Source organism: Molossus molossus, unplaced genomic scaffold (assembly GCF_014108415.1).
Source record: "Molossus molossus isolate mMolMol1 unplaced genomic scaffold, mMolMol1.p scaffold_m16_p_3, whole genome shotgun sequence".
In the NCBI taxonomy this organism is placed as follows: domain Eukaryota; kingdom Metazoa; phylum Chordata; class Mammalia; order Chiroptera; family Molossidae; genus Molossus; species Molossus molossus.
In genome coordinates, this window is record NW_023425366.1 from 55,230,463 (window position 1) to 55,248,298 (window position 17,836).

At 41.5% G+C, this 17,836-nt stretch overlaps 1 protein-coding gene across 4 annotated transcripts in view; it reads left to right on the forward strand.

The window, feature by feature from the left end:
• Positions 1–17,836, forward strand: part of RASGRF2 (Ras protein specific guanine nucleotide releasing factor 2) — a 188,318-nt gene that overhangs the window by 64,142 nt on the left and 106,340 nt on the right. For all 4 annotated transcript variants that reach the window (XM_036278551.1, XM_036278552.1, XM_036278553.1 and 1 more), the window contains exons 3-8: positions 4,413–4,560; positions 7,497–7,586; positions 8,630–8,883; positions 11,917–11,996; positions 12,382–12,575; positions 17,235–17,344. In XM_036278551.1, the coding sequence (XP_036134444.1) occupies positions 4,413–4,560; positions 7,497–7,586; positions 8,630–8,883; positions 11,917–11,996; positions 12,382–12,575; positions 17,235–17,344 (876 nt within the window). The remainder of the gene's footprint in view (positions 1–4,412; positions 4,561–7,496; positions 7,587–8,629; positions 8,884–11,916; positions 11,997–12,381; positions 12,576–17,234; positions 17,345–17,836) is intronic.

The following is a 17,836-nucleotide window of genomic DNA, read 5'->3' on the forward strand; positions in this document are numbered from 1 at the left end:
TTCCTAACCTTGGCTTTCTTCTTGTATTCTTTGATTCTCCTTAAATCTCTCCCACCTTAAAACAAAAACTTAAAAGTCCTTGGAGAAACCGTTTGGTTGTTCTCCCTCTGTCTGTGGCTCCTGCTCTCCGTTCAGCCCTTTGTGATGAGTTTCTGTTCTCCCCTTGAACCTGTTGTCACCTCGTCAACAAACAACTTCACCTTTACATTTACAATTTAATACTTATTTTTGAGTTACCCGAGTAATACATAAATGCAAGCTCTTTTAAAAAAAAAAAGAAAACAAAAACAATATAAAAATCTACAGCTTAAAAAGTTATGGTTTCCATTTATATTCTACCCCCTCCATCATTCCCAAAGCCCACTTATTTTTCCAAAGGTAAATATAGTTAATAATCTTATGTTTAGTTTTTCTATGCATTTGAATATGGATAGATAGCGAGATTATATAATTACATACTCTTTTTCTGTACTATTCACCTTATTCTCAACTTTCCTTTTACACTAATTTGAATTTTTGTAAACATCAGTGTGTAGAGACCTAAATCATCTCTTGATATTCTCTTTTCTTTTGCTTCTCCACCATCACTCCCTCCTGATTCTCTTCTCCTTGGATAGTTTTTCCTTGTCCTCTTTTATGGCCCCTCTTGTCCTGTCCCTTTCTCCGTGTGGCTGCTGTGTTGACCTCACCCTTGTGCCTTTTCTCTCGGCACTTGGCACATTGCCAAGGCTTCCACCTGTGGATAAGTCGCCCTTTCTTCGTGCTTCCTTAGGCTGCGTACCACGCTACATGCACCACACGCTCTTTTCATTTAATAGTCAGAACAGCTCAGGAAGTAGGTGGTATTATCCTTGTTGAATCTCAGGTCTTCAAATAGATAAAACAACCCCTGAAGGCCACCAATCCAATAAGTGGAAGGGCTGGAGTTCAAATCTAGGTCAGGCCTGTGCACATAACCTCCAAGATATACTGCCTCCAGTATGTATAGAAACTGACAAATTTGCAAATATGTGTCTTTCTATACACAGCTATCCATTTGTCATGTTCCCCTGGGTACTCAGAGTTACTTGATCCTAAGCAAGTCCAAAACCAAACTCATTTTTATTCAAGTGGCTTCTTGTCCACTTCTCCTTACCCAGGGAATAGTATCCTGTGCACTCAGTCACTCATGCCAGCAGATGTCATCCTGTACCCTCCGTCCCCCTGCTCGCACCCAGTCAGCCACCACTTGTGGATTCAACCCCTGAGCTATCTCGTCTTCCTTCCTCTCTGTGGTGACGGTGGTGCTGGGCAATTGCTCAGCCACCTCACCTGACTTCTTCCAAGTTTGCCTCCTAATCCATCCTCCAACAAATGCAATGTTCAGAATAGAAGTTTTAGTTTTTAAAGTTTTTTCTTCTTTTTAGTCTCTCCTAGCAAAGATGTTTGCGCTCCCATTTGTTGTAAAGGGGACAGCTTAGGAGAGGAGAGATCAGTGGGGGTGCTAATGTGATACATAAAAATATTGATTAATCAGTGGAGTGGAGCTATTGATATATGAGAGCTAGAAAAAGTGGAAGATAGTAATGCTACAGCAGCCGTGAGTAAGGAGTGCTAGGGAGGCCTGGTGGAGCATTATGGGGGGCTGCTGCCAGAGCCAAGCATCGCTTAGACGGGGACTACTGCGCTGCTGTCATCCAGGACTGAATCGCCCCAGTCCCCAAGCCGTTCGCATATCCTGATAGGTGGAATGTTGATTCGTAAGAGTTTTCTCAATAAAGTTGAGCATCATCCTGCAGCTGGGAGCAGTTTTTCTGTAGTTGCCTGTTATAAGACTTTTCAGTTTGGGTTTTACTGCAGTTCTTATTGGTTATATCTCATTAGTCTATTAGCTACATATTACTCTGTCATTCAAAAGATGTCTTTAATCAAAGTAACTAGGATGAGATTCTGGCCCACCGAATAATTCTTTGCTCAGCTAATAGAATTTTTATCCTTCTTTAAAAATAATCAGGCTTGTGATTTTATACTGTGCCTTTTGTCTGAACTCTTCAGGATTTTATTGAGATGTTTCCATTTGTCCTGTATGGAATAGTGGTGGTTTAGTTTTGATTATACGTTATACACATGAATATTTAACATGTATAAAAGTATATAAAATGTTCATGTGTACATATACCTCAAACTTGCCATCGGTGTTTGACAGATGAGTTGGCTTCCATCATTGATTTATATGGCTTAATTTTATTATTTCCTTTGGCAGTGAGAAACTTCCTCCCCTCCCCTCCTGGTGGGGGGATGTTAAATTAAATAAAAAACAAACAGAACAGAGATAATGAATAGATTAGGAAAAAAATTTTAAACTTGAGCATTATCTAGCAACTAGAAATTAAAAAAAAATTTTTTTCTTTATTGATTTTAGAGAGAGAGTAAGGGAGAGGGAGAGAGAGAGAGAAACATCAATGAGAGAGAACATCGATTGGCCACCTCCTGCATGCTGCCCCACTGGGAATTTGGTCCAAAACCTGGGCCTGTGCCCTGATTGGGAATTGAACCAGCAACCTCTTGGTGCATGAGTTGACACGCTCAACCATGCACTACTCTGGCTGGGTACAACTAGAAAATTTATTTAGATAAAACCTATATGGGAAATATAGAAATGAAATATCAAACCTCTCAAAGTTCTTACATTGAAAGGAAGCCATCCATGCACATTCAGGTGATTCAATGCAGCTCTTGAGTCGACATGCATTTACTAGCTGGCTCCGTAAAGAACACTTTGTCAACTTGACGTTGAAAGGAAATCTCAATGAGAGTAGGTAGTAATCTATAGAGCCCTTCATGCTTTAGCATCCTGTTCCCTCATGTACTTTTATTATTTACTCTATTTATAAACTTATAAACATTTACCTCTGTGCTCTAAATGTAAGCCTCTGTTGATTCTGACAATTAAAAAGCAATAAGGGATATTTACATCATGGTTGTACAAATATTGTGTACCAAAGTAGCAAGGTTGATATTTGGTTCCATGGAGAACAAAAGGTAATCAGATGCAAAGGAATATTTTATCCTTGAAGGAGAATCTGGCATGTGGTAACTTCTCAGTTCAAGCAAATAGGCCAGAGGCACAATCCCAGATTCTAAGGAGAAAGAATCTAATTGGTTTAGCTTGGGCCAGTTATCTCTTTTTAGACCAATTTAATGTGGTCATTGAGGGCAGGTTTTGTGGTACAAACATAGCTGCCAGGGCCCACATTCCCAAAGAAGATGTAAGTGGGCAGAAGATTGAGCTGATATCTCAAAACATATCTGCTCACATCCAGTGTGCTATTTCTCACGACAGAAAGTGTAGCTTGTGGTTAAGAGCATGAGCTTAGGGGCAGACTAACCTTGATTTGAGTGCCACTCAGCCCTGCCACCTACTAGCTGTGCGACCTCTGTGAGGATCAAATTCTTTCTCTGTACCATCAAGATGGTAAAAACTGTCTTCTGGGGATGAGAATATATATGGTACCCCCTACACATATCAACAAATAGAAACTATTATTAATTATTGCTATTATCATACCATTTGGGAAAGATTATATGAATGGAGGAACATACATTTTACCACCCTGAATATTGCAAGAAGATCTGGAGACAAAATTCAAATGCCACAGACTGGCATAATCAATAAAACTTTACCATGAGTTTGCCTTTACCACATTTGGTCAAAGAAATGGACACAGGTTACATTGCTGGAGTTAGGGTCCAAAGAATCTACATTTATTTCCAGAATGAAATGGCTGCTTCTGTTATTTTTGGAAAGGAAGGGCAAAGGTAGTCAGTGGTCTCAAAACACTAAAGAGAGCCAAGCAAAGGCTGGGGTGCTGGTATAGTCATCATAGTTTTTTTCAGCCAGTGCCCGTTATGATGGTTGTTTCATCTATTCTGTTTGGTGGCAAGTCTGTTTTGATTGGCTAGTGCCTTCCCTGGTGAAATATTTTGAATATCATCCCTGGAAACCAAGTGTGTGCCATCAATTCAAATACTTCAGTTTTTTTGTTTAAAAAAAAAGATGTACTATTTTCTTTATAAAATAACAAATTTCCTTTGCACTTTTCTCACCGATAGGATAAAATTGTGGGTGGCAGCCATCATTAAATGAACTCTAATAAAAAATATGTAAAATGATAATGATTCAAATTCTATATAGTTAAGAGATGCCAAATGCAAGTCAAAAGTTAAATGAACTCTTTGTAAAAACAATAGGTAAAATGATAATGATACAAATTCTTACTAGATAGAGGATGCCAAGTATAAGCCAAAAGTTCATGTTTACATAAGTAGAGTTAGCTATGTTTGTGGCTTCTTTTTAAAATGTAGTGCATGCTTTTCTATATGGGACTGTAGTAGAACAGTGTCTCGTTGACTAACTGTAATTTTCTCTCAAGTTATGCAGACATTCTGATTGAGAGGGAAGTGTTAATGCAGAAGTACATTCATCTAGTTCAAATCGTGGAGACGGAAAAAATTGCAGCTCACCAACTACGACATCAACTTGAAGATCAAGATACAGAAATCGAACGGCTGAAATCAGAGGTATTTCCCAGTTGATGGATTATTTTTCATTGTTTCATGTTTATGATCATCTCCTTGTGATTACTTAAGGCCTGTCAAGGCAAATTTTCTTTCTTTTTTTTTAAAATTTATTTATTTTTTATTAATTAATTTTTGTTACAGATGTTTCTCCTTTTCCCCCCACTGATTCCCCCCTCCCCCTCCCTCCCTGCCCTTTCCCCAGTTTGTTGTCCATGTCCACTGTTCATGCATACATGCATATAAATTCTGTGGTTTATCTCTTCCCCATCACCCCCCTATTTAGGGGATTGTCAGTCTGTACCCCACTTCCGCGTCTCTGGGACTACCCCCTTCCTCAGACTGTTATGTTCATTATATTCCACAAATAAGTGAGATCATATGAAACTTGTCTTTCTCTGTTTGGCTTGTTTCACTTAGGATTATACTTTCCAGGTCCCTCCATGTAGTCTCAAAGGATAAGAGGTCTTTCTTTCTTAAAGCTGCGTAGTACTCCATTGTGTATATGCACCACAGCTTTTTTATCCATTTGTTTACAGATGGACACTTGGGCTGTTTCCAGATCTTAGCTATTGTAAATAGTGCCGCTACAAACATGGGGGTACATATATTCTTTCTGGTTGGTGTTTCAGGCTTCTTAGGATATATTCCTAGAAGTGGGATCACTGGGTCAAATGAAAGTTCAATTTTTATTTTTTTGAGGTGACACCATATTGTTTTCCATAGTGGCTGCACCAGTCTGCATTCCCACCAGCAGTGTACTAGCGTCCTCAAGGCAAATTTTCAATCCTAAACTTAGTTTCTCTGCTATCAACATGTACATGGCCAGGCTACTGATTTCCTGTAGAAATGAATCTAATGTCTGACTTAAAATTGGACAAATATGCTTCAATAAAATATCAGGATGATAGGCTATTTTAAAATTATTTGTACTCATGGTATCCTTTATTTGGTCAGATACTCAGTGTTGACTATAATATTTAACTGTTTCCAGATGGACTCTTATAGTAATGGTAATTGTCAGTGTCATCAATTCAATTAAAGTCCAAATGACAGCTAAGGAATTTAGAGTGACTTTTTCTAGATCTAAGGAGTCGAACCTTCTCCCCACTAGAATTTCAAAAGATACATTTGAACTAAAGTATAAGACATTTGTTAGGGTGCATTTTTTTGCTGAAGTTTGAATTCCTGCATCCCCCTTCTTCCCCGCCCCCTCTTTATGACCTTCTCAGGCCCTATACTCCTGGTAATGAGACTGATTGGACATAGAGTCTGCAGTGTGCCTGGGTCCTCCGCCTCTCCAAGGGGCCTCTGTCTATATGCAGAAAGGTGTATAAAGGTGTATATATACCTTTTCTTGCTATCCTGTCATTCCTCATGAGAAGTGATCAAGAGTTAAAGATTTGAAGAGGAATGTAGAAAATGAGTCCCGCCCCCCTTTTTTCTGACCAGCACTGCATTCTTATCTTCTTAGCTTCAAAGAGAAAAACAGGCTAGAGAAACCTACTGCTGTTAACGATATGACAGAAACAGTTAGGACTCCTTAGCCTTGGTAACTTTCTTATCACTTTTTGGTCGTTGGATGACATTTTCTTCTTCGCTTCCTCACACCTTCCTCTAAGACAAACTCTGGGAACCCTGTGGGGGTTCACCTCCCGCTGCCTGTGTACACCACCTCCAGTGCACAGAGCATGGCATACGCTGGCTCCATCTGGGAGCTGCTGCTTCTCCAGTGATGATGAGTTGCAGACTGTGTTCACCATATCATTAGTGTTGTTAACTTCCCGATTCAACCCTGAAATCTGATATAGTGAAAACAGCAATAGAAAAACTTAACAAACCTGCCTTTTAAAAGACTATATCAGGCACTGTAATTTAACACAAAATTATTGTGTTCTTTCTTTGCCACAGTAAGCTGGAGCAGATGCTTGTCTGCTAAGTGAAGGAGGTTGGCATTTCCTCTGTAAGAGAAACTCAGCAAGCGAGGTCCCCCAATATTTATTTGTGTGTGCTTATCTGTTCACTGTGTTCTGTTTCAGTCTGAATGCAGACTGCAGTTAAAAACTGTCAGTAGCAGGTATGTCTTGTGTGGTCTCTTGACAGGAATGTATTTCCTATTCCTTTTATTTCCCCCCTTCCCTGCCAGACGTGGCAGAGAGGTGTATCTGGTACTGGGGATCAAACGTATAGACAGGTCTGAGGGAGCAGTTTGGATCCCTTAGCTCTGTGTTTGCTTGTTAGTAAATCTGTATAGATCCTCATGTTGGTAAGAGCCTGCAATTGAGTGGCAGTCTACTGAATTTTATTACTCTGCAGTGGGGAGGCCATCTGGGCTTCAGTTGCCCCTCGCAGGTCTCAGAACTGAGCTGGAGTTATAAAGAGATCACTGGTTGTTTTCGTCCTTTTTACATGTTTACCTTTTCTTGGCTGGCTGGGACCAACCCTAGGGCTCTGAAATTCCCTTTGCAATCTGTGAGTCTGCTGTTCTGTGTGTACTTGGAAGGCCACAGGCTAATTATTCCCACAAGGGAAGCGAGAGCTTTGTGCCGAGTATCACTGCATTTGGAGACCACAGGGCATTCCAGACAGCTGCCTTCAGGGAGGATGGTTGACATGTCACTCAGCTCCTGAGAAGGCTGAGCCTGGGCGTCCCTGGCAGTCAGGGCTGAGTCTGGGCCCAACATTTCTCCTAACCCAGATCCCAGTTCACACTTTCACAGGCACTTTTTATAAACACTTTTGTTCATAACAAAACAAAATATGCTTGGGGTGAAGTTCACGCTTCCCCTGCCACCGCATTAAAGGCAGAGAGACAGTGAACAGAACCTGGATGTTTCCTGAGGATCTCATGAGCTCCCTTGAAGGTCTAATTTCCTATGGGTTATGGCAATAATCCAGGGTTTTCCAAATCATGAAATTGCACCTATTTTGTGTTCCAGATTATCGCTCTTAATAAAACCAAGGAACGAATGCGGCCTTACCAAAGCAACCAAGAAGACGAGGACCCCGACATCAAGAAGATTAAAAAGGTAGGACTGGGCTCAGGCTGTGGAGGAGCAGGCCACCAGTTGCCTGTTGTGTGGTGATGTCTTTGCCACCCTGTGCCTGCCGAGAACCTCGGTGTTTCTGCTCTAATGGCTGCCAGACTTGCCCTTCAGAGTGACCCAGACATGACAGCTTCTCTGAAAAAGTTTCAGCTTGAGATTCCTATCTAGTCCTGAGAATCCCTTCTTGGACTCTGTGGGCAGGATGCTAATAAAACCAGACATCGAGGTAACAGTGTGCTCCTATTGGGCTAATTAAGTACTGTTTAACCTCCTGATTTTGTGCTGCTTTCATATTTTGGGGGAGTGTTTTTTTTAAATTACATTTCAAAAATATTTCTGTTAGCCCTAGTCTTTAGTGCTTATTTTTTTTTTGAACATGTGAGGAGATTGGGTAAATCACTACATCCTCAGATTTCTGGTTTATTATTGTTTCTTCCTCGTTTAGCATCCACGGAATCAGCAGATCGTTCCATTGCCCTGTCACTTAGAGCTGTGCAGCCTTTGCAGTTCACCAGACTCTGGCGCTCAGTCTGGTGACTGTGCGCTTTCTGTCCCCCAGCTTCTGAGTCCGTCGTCGTCACTGCCCCCCGTAAAGCACTCGCTCAGCTTCATTAACATTATGTGAAAAGCCTCACCATTAAAATCTTCATCTGTTCTGAAATTTTCCTTAATCCCGTTTTTCTGTGCTTGTTCCCCTTCCGTTGTGACAAAACTTGAAGTAAATGTTGCTTAGAATTGGACATGCTTCTCAGGACTGAGTTATAGTGTCTTTAGCTTTTGAGAAATAAACGAGTAAAAGAACGTCATTCCTTTCTTAGAATTTATAGCTTTATAAGTTGAATTTGGCTTATTATTGTGTCCTAAGACGAATAGTACTGCCTTTCTTTTAACAGTACGCAGGTGCAGGTAAGCAAGGGTGCCGGTAGAACCGTGTTCAGGGTGGAGGCTGGTTTGCCGGGAAGCAGACGAGCGGCTCCGCTCAGCAGCCAAGAGCCGTCCTTTCCTCCTTCCCTCTCCTTCGGCAGGTTCAGAGCTTCATGCGAGGGTGGCTGTGCAGGAGGAAGTGGAAGACCATCGTGCAGGATTACATTTGCTCCCCCCACGCTGAAAGCATGAGGAAGAGGAACCAGATCGTGTTCACCATGGTGGAGGCCGAGTCGGAGTACGTTCACCAGCTCTACATCCTGGTCAACGGCTTCCTCCGGCCGCTGCGCATGGCCGCCAGCTCCAAGAAGCCCCCCATCAGCCACGACGACGTCAGCAGCATCTTCCTCAACAGGTGGGTCTCGGCATAAGCCAGAGAATCACGTGAAAGACCCATTTGTATTTCTTTTCCTTTATCCTCACCTGAGGACATTCTTCCATTTTTTGTTCAGATAGAGTGGGAGGGGGAGAGAGAGAGAGAAACATCGACGTGAAAGGGACACATCGAGTGGCTGCCACCCGCACGACCCAGCCAGGGCCGGGGACAAACTGCAACCGAGGTACCTGCCCTTAGCGGGAACCGAACCCGAGTCTCTCTGGACTGCAGGTTGGCGCTCTAACTGCTGAGCCAAACTGGCCAGGGCCCATTTATATTTCTTAAAATAATTTTTTTCTACTCTTAAAAGAATAGGTATCATAAATTCACTTTTATGAGTTTATGGTATTGGAAATAAGAAAGATAGTATTTGTGTTTCATTATTAGTCCAATTTGTATGTCTTTATCTTGGATCTTGGCATGTCGTTTTCTGTTTTTCTTCTCTACTTGACATGTGTTTTCTTGCTATTGGGTGGGAGTAGGTGTGTGTTGGGGAAGGATCATCTCCCTCCCAAACTGAGGGAAATGGAATGACTAATGGGTCTTTACATATGATTTATACAAAAGTACCTTAGGAAGAGCAAAAACTAACAGAGGACGCGAGACTCTCTAGTAAATTTATTCACTCATTACATATGTATATTGCCTTTACTGCTGAGGATTCATCAGTGAACAAAGCAAAATAAAAAAGTCCCTGCCTTTATAAAGCTTAAATTTTGATGTAGGAAGACAGACAATGAATACTGAATAAGTGAATTCTGTAGTATATTATGTGGTGATGAGTTCTATAGAAAAATGAAGAAGTAGCACCGCTGGTGTGGCTCAGTGGTTGAGCATCGACCCATGTACCAAGAAGTCACTGGTTTGATTCCTGGTCAGGGCGCATGCCCAGGTTGTGGGCCCGATCCCCCGTGGGGAGGATGCAGGAGGCAGACAATCAAAGTTCTCTCTCATCGATGTTTCTATTTCTCTCCCTCTCCCTTCCTCTCTCTCTCTAAAAAAAAAAAAAAAGGAAGAAATGAAGGAGATAAGGGGGAAAGGAGAGTGCTGGGGTGTTTACAGTTTTAGTTACTTGTTTTTGAGTAGATAACACAAGTTCAAAAGTTAAAGCAACATGAAAACTTCAAACAACAGAAGTCTCACTCTTGCCCTGCCTTCGCCCACCCCATTTCCCCCACTTCCTGTATGTAACCAATTTAATGTTTATTATATATCCTTCCAGTATTTATTGATGTATATGAAATAAAATACAGATTTTGAGTCTTATTTTGTCCCTTACGCAAAAGGCAATACACTTTAATATAAACTTGCTTTTTTTCACTAATCTATATATCTTAGACATCTTTTCCTATTGATCTAAAAGAATATTGTATTTTTTAACAAATTGCTACCTTGTATTATATTATGTGAATGTGCCATAGTTTCTCTTTTCATAGCTAGTCTTAAGAAAGGCCTCAAAAATAAGTTAATATTTGAAAAATGGCTTGGGTTGGTGAGGAAGGCAGCCATGTGGCTGAGAGAAAAGTGATGCAGAGAGGACTGTCTGTGCAAAGGGCCTGAGGCTGGGGTGGGCCTGGCTTGCTTGTTTGAGAAACTGCCAAGGTCTGTGTAGATAAAGAGGAAATTTAAAACACTAACAGTATTATAAGATCATTTTCTTTTAATCTAAGTGATATGGGGAAATGTTGGTGGGGGTTTTAAGCAGAGAAATGGCATGACATGATTTATGTATTGAAAGGCTCACTCTGGCCTCTCTGTTGAGAATAGACTGTAGGGAGATCAATAAGCTAGGTGAAAGATGATTATAGCAGGGAGGCCTATTAGGTGGCTATTGTGATGATCCAACTAAGAGATGATTATAATAGAGAAAGTAATAAGTGGTTGGATTCTGGGTATATTTTTTAACATAGAACTAGTAAGACTTGTTGATGAGTTTGATGTGGATTCTGGGAGAAAGAAAAAAGCAGGTAAGATTCCAAGGTTTTTGGCCTGAACAACTAGAAGTATGGAGTTGTTATTTACTAAGTGGAGGAAGATTAAGGCAAGGACAGATACAGTATAAGGGAAGGATGAAGAGTTTTTAGTTTGGACCAGTGGAGTGTGAGATGCTATTTACCATCCAAATAGAGAAATCAAGTGAGTAGGGCTCGAATATTAGACTGGAGTTCAAGGTAGAGGTCTGGTTGGGGATATAAATTTGGGAGTCCAATAGCATATAGTTAGTAAGCTGTTAGTCTGAATGAGACTGCCAAGGGAGTAGGTACAGGTGAATGAGGGAAGAGGAACAAGGACCGAGCCCTGAGTTAACCCAATGTTTAGAGGTTGGGAAGATGAAGAGGAGCTGAACTGGGATAATAAAAAGGACCAGTTAGAATCATAGGGTGAAAATCAGAAGAGTGGGTTGTCCTGAAAGCCAAGGCAAGAGGGAATGAACAACTATGTCAAAAAGGTCAAATAAAAAATCATAACTGAGAACTGACTATGGGTTTAAAAACTTGGAGCTTCCTGGTAACGTTGATGGGGGTGGTCAAAGTCAGAATGGAGGGATTGGAACGGGAAACAGTGGGTATAGAAAACTTTTTCAAAGGAGGGGTGCTATAAAAAAAAGATCAGAGAAACAGGGTGGTACCTGGAGGTAAATTAAAAAGTGTGTGTATGTTTTAAGATGGAATAAAATCCTTGGAGGAGAAGAATACAAAGACCCAACATGCCAGGATATTGGAATGCTATTTGTGTGCATGCTGGAATCATGGCAGGAATTACGACAAGAATTATTGGGGAGGGGGGTGGTTGGAGAAAAGGCTGACAGTGAGCTGGGGGCTCAGAGCTCAGGTGTTGGGAGAGCCGCTGGGGTCTCTGGAGACGGCAGAGAGGGAGGGTAAGGGGAGGAAGTCTGATACCCTGAGATTGAATGCTAAGCTTCGCTGTTGTGAGGAAGGAGGGAGCTTTCCTCACCTTGGGTGGCCATGGCTGCACTCCAGACTAAATTATATATTTTTTGCATTTTTATAGTGAAACAATCATGTTTCTTCACGAAATATTTCATCAAGGACTGAAGGCAAGGATAGCAAACTGGCCTACTTTAATTTTAGGTAAGTGCATGCTTCCATTTCTCTTATTATGGCTACAATTAGAGTAAAATAATTTCAACATTATTCAGCCAAAGCTGTTGAATTTTCCCACTGACCTCTGAGCTGCTCTAGCCACTGGAGTCTGTCTCATTGGCCTTTGGGCCCTGCCCTACTACTTACCTCCCCCCTGGCCGGTCATGGTCATTTGGGCTAGAGTCAGGATCTGCCTTGGAGAACATTCTGTCACATCAGTCATTCAGGGATCTGGGTCCCCATGCACATGTGACACCTGGTACTGGGAGGAGCCCCTCTGCACCACTCCCGCTGGGTGAACACAGTCTCTCCCCTGTACTTTAGATAATTGAATGAGCACCAAAAGAAACTGCCATTTTACTTCTTCTTTCAGCTGATCTGTTTGACATTTTGCTCCCCATGCTGAACATTTATCAAGAGTTTGTGCGTAACCACCAGTACAGCCTCCAAGTGCTTGCCAATTGTAAGCAAAACAGAGATTTTGACAAACTCTTAAAACAGTATGAAGCCAACCCTGCCTGTGAAGGGAGGATGCTAGAAACGTTCTTGACCTATCCAATGTTTCAGGTAAGTCCTGCGAGATGCACTGTATGTGGTTCCAACTCAGTGTGTTCCTGCTGCCTCCTTTGACCGGAGGGAGATGTGCAAGGATCCCCTGTGAAGAATATAACACATATATCACCTGTCATCTTGAGCTTGACCTGACATAAACAAATTTATGCCCCACATTCTCTCTCTGTCTAGTATATGTAAGAAAAACCAGGCATATTTGAGACAATTACATAAAAAGGATTTTTTTTTTGAAAAGCAGCACAATTTTCTCCTTACAGAAAGATTCCACACAGACCTCTTCTATGAAATCTCCTCCTCCAGCATGTTTAAAAATATTATTAGGATTACAGAAATAGGATGCTGTGCAAATGTGCCAATGTATGCCGGTTGCATAAAAGGTTCCTGAGAAGTGGAGTGGACTACTGGGAGAGTCTTAGTTTTCCTGTCCGTCCTCCCTACCCTGTTGTGACTGCTGTAGAGTGCCCCGTGGCTGGAGCTCTGAAGAGCAAAGGGGGGACCTCCCCAGCCAGAGAGGCTGTGGAGACTTAGGAGCCAGAGGCACTGGCTGCACCAGGGACTCTTGGCCCTCTCTGGGTGCTGCAGGGAGCCTGGGGCTTGTTGTGATAATCACTGTGGGACTAGAGCAACCCAAGGGATCAAGTACACTTGTGCTCTTCCTATGTCTTTACCATTAAGAACTCTTGAGTGAGAATTGCAGAGGCCAAAATGCGAACTAAATTGCCTGTTCTCTTGAAAAGTGTTGATTCTGTTCTTTTGGAAAGGCATCGAGTGTTCCGATGTGGAATTTATGGGGCTTCTAGCCAGCCCTCCAAATTGTCATGTGGTAAACCGATTCCCCGAATCAAGTGTGTGAGGGTTTCTGTGGGGAGCTTGTGCCCCTGAGCAGGCATCTCTGACCCTGGTGGATCATTTTCGAGCTTCAGAAAGAAATGTGGCTCTCGTTTGTAATTGTTTGTCTTAAAGTTTGTCAGTTCTGCTTGAAATCCTGAAAGTCACCGTAGAAGTTTAGTAAGATTTCTAAAACCCAGAAGGATGCATTTGAAATGACTTAAGTATAGTGAAACTTTATAATGTTATTGTGTTTTTCATGGAACTGAATTGTTTGAACTCTTTGCCTCTCTGAGAAAAAGGAAAACTTCAAAGTGAAAACAAAAGTTTTCTGTTTTGGTAAACTTATACAAAATTGTAATTTAAGATGTATTTTCAGTGCAACAAATTTTACAGAGTGAAATATTGTTCTGAGGTTCTATTTGAATTTTTTGCAATTGCCTGTAGGTTATGATTAAAATACCCTAAATTGTATCTGTTCAGAAACCATAACTCAGGTGAATATACAAAGGTAGAGTAGTGAAGAACACATGGAACATTCAGAGACAGGACTAGTTCCCTTTCTCATAGCCCACTAAGGTCTTTCCAAGTGCTATTTAATTCCCCCTGGTGAAACTCTCTCAATGTTTTAAAGTTGTTTTTTTTTTTTTTCTTCTTTATTGATTTTAGAGAGGGAGTAAGGGAGAGGGAGCAAGAGATAGAAAAATTGACGAGAGAGAACATCGATTGGCCACCTCCTGCATGCCCCTAACTGGGGATTTGACCTACAACTTGGGCAAGTGCCCTGAGCAGGAATTGAACTGGCGACCTCTTGGTGCATGGGTCCACACTGAGCCACTGAGCCACACCAGCTGGGCTCCCTCAATGTTTTAAATGATAGACTGCACTGGTGTCTCTCCTTCCTACTGTCTTTCGGGAGTGACCTATGAAGCAATTGGGGACAGGATTGCTCTTTCTAGACATTTAAAGGTCCATGTCTATCCTGCTCTTGTTCCCTTTTGGTCCTTTCACTGATGAGGTGGAACAGTCATGAGGCATTTGCTCCCTCAGATGGTCGAGGTGCATCTACCTCCTCTGCGTACAAGGTGGTGGGACTTCTGCCGTGCTTTGGTGTAGACTGGACACCTTAGGATGAGGCAGGGGCACTTCCATTTTTTGCTGTATAGCAACAATGGAAAAGATGACCCTAGTTCATACCACCAAGGGGCCTCTTTTTAGATTTTTTATTTCTTTGAGCCTGTGTATGGGGACAGAGGTTGGTTGTGGAGGCAGAGGGAGGAGGAGAGGTGATCAGCAACTTTTAACCTGTGTAAGTATAGAAGAGAAAAGTGTTATATTCTACCTTTTTCAGGACCCTTTGTCCAATAATTCAATTGCTGCTATTAATGGACTATAGAAACATGAAAGAATTATAGAATTTGGATGATGCCGTGAATATATCCTTAATTGAACTATCAGAAAAAGCAAATCCAAGTGTTGCTAAGAAATTTGTAAGGGAAAATAATGTAGTCATTAACATAATTTTTGTTTAACAAAGACTGTGGCTTGTCCAGGACTGTTTAAATGGGCCTCAACTACTTATAAATCCATAGGTAGGCCAATCATGAAATCTGCTTCTCATAAGAACAGCACTGTTAGATGTTCTCCATAAAGTAGCCACCTGTTTACTGTAATTGGAGAGCAAGCTAATTAATGTCTATAAAGTGACAAATATTGTTCCATAATTGAAGGCAGAATTATGATTCATCTAGACCAGTGATTTTCAGTTGGTATGCGCCAAGAATTTTTTAAATGTGCAATACCTGACTATTTGGTGAGGGGCACTGACCTCTTTTCCCTTGAATTCTCAAATAAAAGTCACAATGGCCAATACAACAATAGCCATCTTGTGTGAATGAATCAAATGTATACCTATATTTTTTGTTAGATCAGCAAAAATATATATTTTCTGGTGTGCTGCAGAAATTTAGTTATTAGTTTATATGTGTCATGAGATGAAAAAGGTTGAAAATCACTGATCTACACAGTATTTTCTATGCTTCTTGGGTTTTGGGGGAACCAATTTATAATCAGCTCTTGAATATACAGATGAGCTCTTTGGAGAGCCGTCCACTTCTCTGCAGAACGTTCTCTACCCGGTTTCTGGCACTTTCAGACTTGTTTGTTCCTCCACTGGGAAATGGAAAAGACCAGTTACTAAAACTTAAATCCATCCTCCTGAATTTTAGCCAAGGAGCCCTCTGAAGTAGATTGAATTAATCGGGGAGGATCATGAAGGTATTGACTAAACTTAGCTTTGTGGGTTTTCAGTGTATTATAAGTAGTCAGGCTCTCCCATTCCTGCCCTCCTTATTATGATTGATTTCTTTTGGTGGACTGCTAACTTAGAGGCAAACTTTGATCAGTTGGGGATTGTGCAAAAGGGATGTTTGAAAGCATACTTACCCCAGGAGGCTTCACCAAGTGGGACAGCCCTACTGGCTGTCTTGGTGAGCAGTGTAGGGGATGGAGAGGCAGAAAGCTTGTAGACGGGAGCTTCTAGTTCCCCACCCTCCTAGGACTGAGGAGTCTGTACCCACTGCCGAAACCTTGACTTGATGACATTCCCTTGGATGTGGTCCAGAGTAGGAGCTGCAGATAGATGTCTGTGCTGATGGCACTGCCCTCTGCACTTCACGCATACACGGGGGCATCCAGTAAATATGAGTACATTCCCCAGTGAAGGCCACCACCTGCAAGAGAGCAAAAGCAGGCCTGTGAATAGAGCCACCAACATGCAGGTCAGAATGTAAGGAGCTACCCAAGGGCCCTGGGAAGCTGGTGTCCTTTCTTCCTTCTCAGAGGCCCTTTCCAGGGCCGAGTGAGACCCCAGTCCTCGAGCAGACTTGCTGGGCCCAAGCACTGGTCAGAGCTGGCTCATGGCTGGCTCTGCCATTTACTGTGAGGCCACCATGGGCAAAGTACCAAGCCTTCCATACTTTGTGTTCTTACCTGTAAAATGGGGAAGACCCCTTACGTTGTTAGAGGATTGGATGCGAACCTCGAGCACCTGAGCTGACCGACTGTGAGCAGTTTCATGGCAGCTATTGTTCATAGATGCTATTAAATTAAACCACTGCTCCTGCTTTATAAAAATCTTTAGTTTCTAAGTCAGTAAAAATTAAGAATGTTGAATCACTATAACTTGAGTTAAATCGCTGCTGCAGTCTATTAAAACCTTCATAGGGTTGGGGGAGTTCCTGCCTTTGACAGAATGTGGAAAGTCCGTTTATACACAAAAGTACAAGTAAATAATCTAATTAAGTAAGACTTTTTACCACTAGAAGGATGAGTTGAGGTAAAGCAGGATCAGCTAACAAGAGTGAACATATCTTCTCCCAAGTTGTAATCCTTGAAGAAAATGTTACAATAGGATTGTCAACTTTTAAAAAATTTTTGTAAACAAGAAAATATATATAAAATACAGACTCTAGTGACTTGATGATAACTGTATCTGTTTCCCTATGGACCGGTTTTCAAAAATTATGATTAAAAAAATGCATGATTATATTTAAAAAAATCTAAGAAACAATTGTTTCTTTGTAACAGTGCTTTATTACTCTTTACATGTGTTTCTGGGGTGTGTGTGTGTGTGTGTATGTGTGTGTGTGACCTTGGAAGTATATTTCATTTTAAATATTTTAAAATATATTTCTTAAAAAGTATGTTTGTAAAACAATGAAATTCGTAGAAGTGGACTGAGCGTCTTGGAAGTGGAGTTGGCACGGCCGAGACCGTCCTGCAGGTGCTCATCCTCGCCTCTCGCTCACACTTTGTTTGCCTTAGATCCCCAGGTACATCATCACACTTCATGAACTCCTCGCTCATACACCCCATGAACACGTGGAGAGGAAAAGTCTGGAATTTGCTAAATCAAAACTAGAGGAACTGTCCAGGTATGCTGAGAACTCACAATAAAGGCCTGTCGTGGGAGAGCAGCCAGTTAGCCTGTTGTGGAAACCTAATTGCATGTCTTGGGAGCAAGAAGCAAGACACAGTCCAGTTTGTCGGAAACCGAAAGCTTAATGATAGCTCTTGAGACTAGGTGTACTTTGATTTAAGTTTGAGAATGTTCACGTTTCTTTCAGCATCATAGAAAAATGACTTTTCATTGCACTTTGTATTTATATTTGGCAGGAAGCTGGAGAATGTCTATCCTTGATTTATCAGTAGCTTTTCAGTGTTTCAGACAGTTCTTTATATCTGAGTACCTTCAGCTTATGCAGGATAAATGGTATAAAAGTCTCTATTTTACTTCGTCTCTAAGAAATGACATCCTAATTTCAATCGCCATTGAAAGCGTCTCCTAAAATATGTTGCTCTCCTGTTGCATTTACCAGCAGCATTCCCAGGGTACTCACTGACCACTGACCCGTTGATCGTTTAGA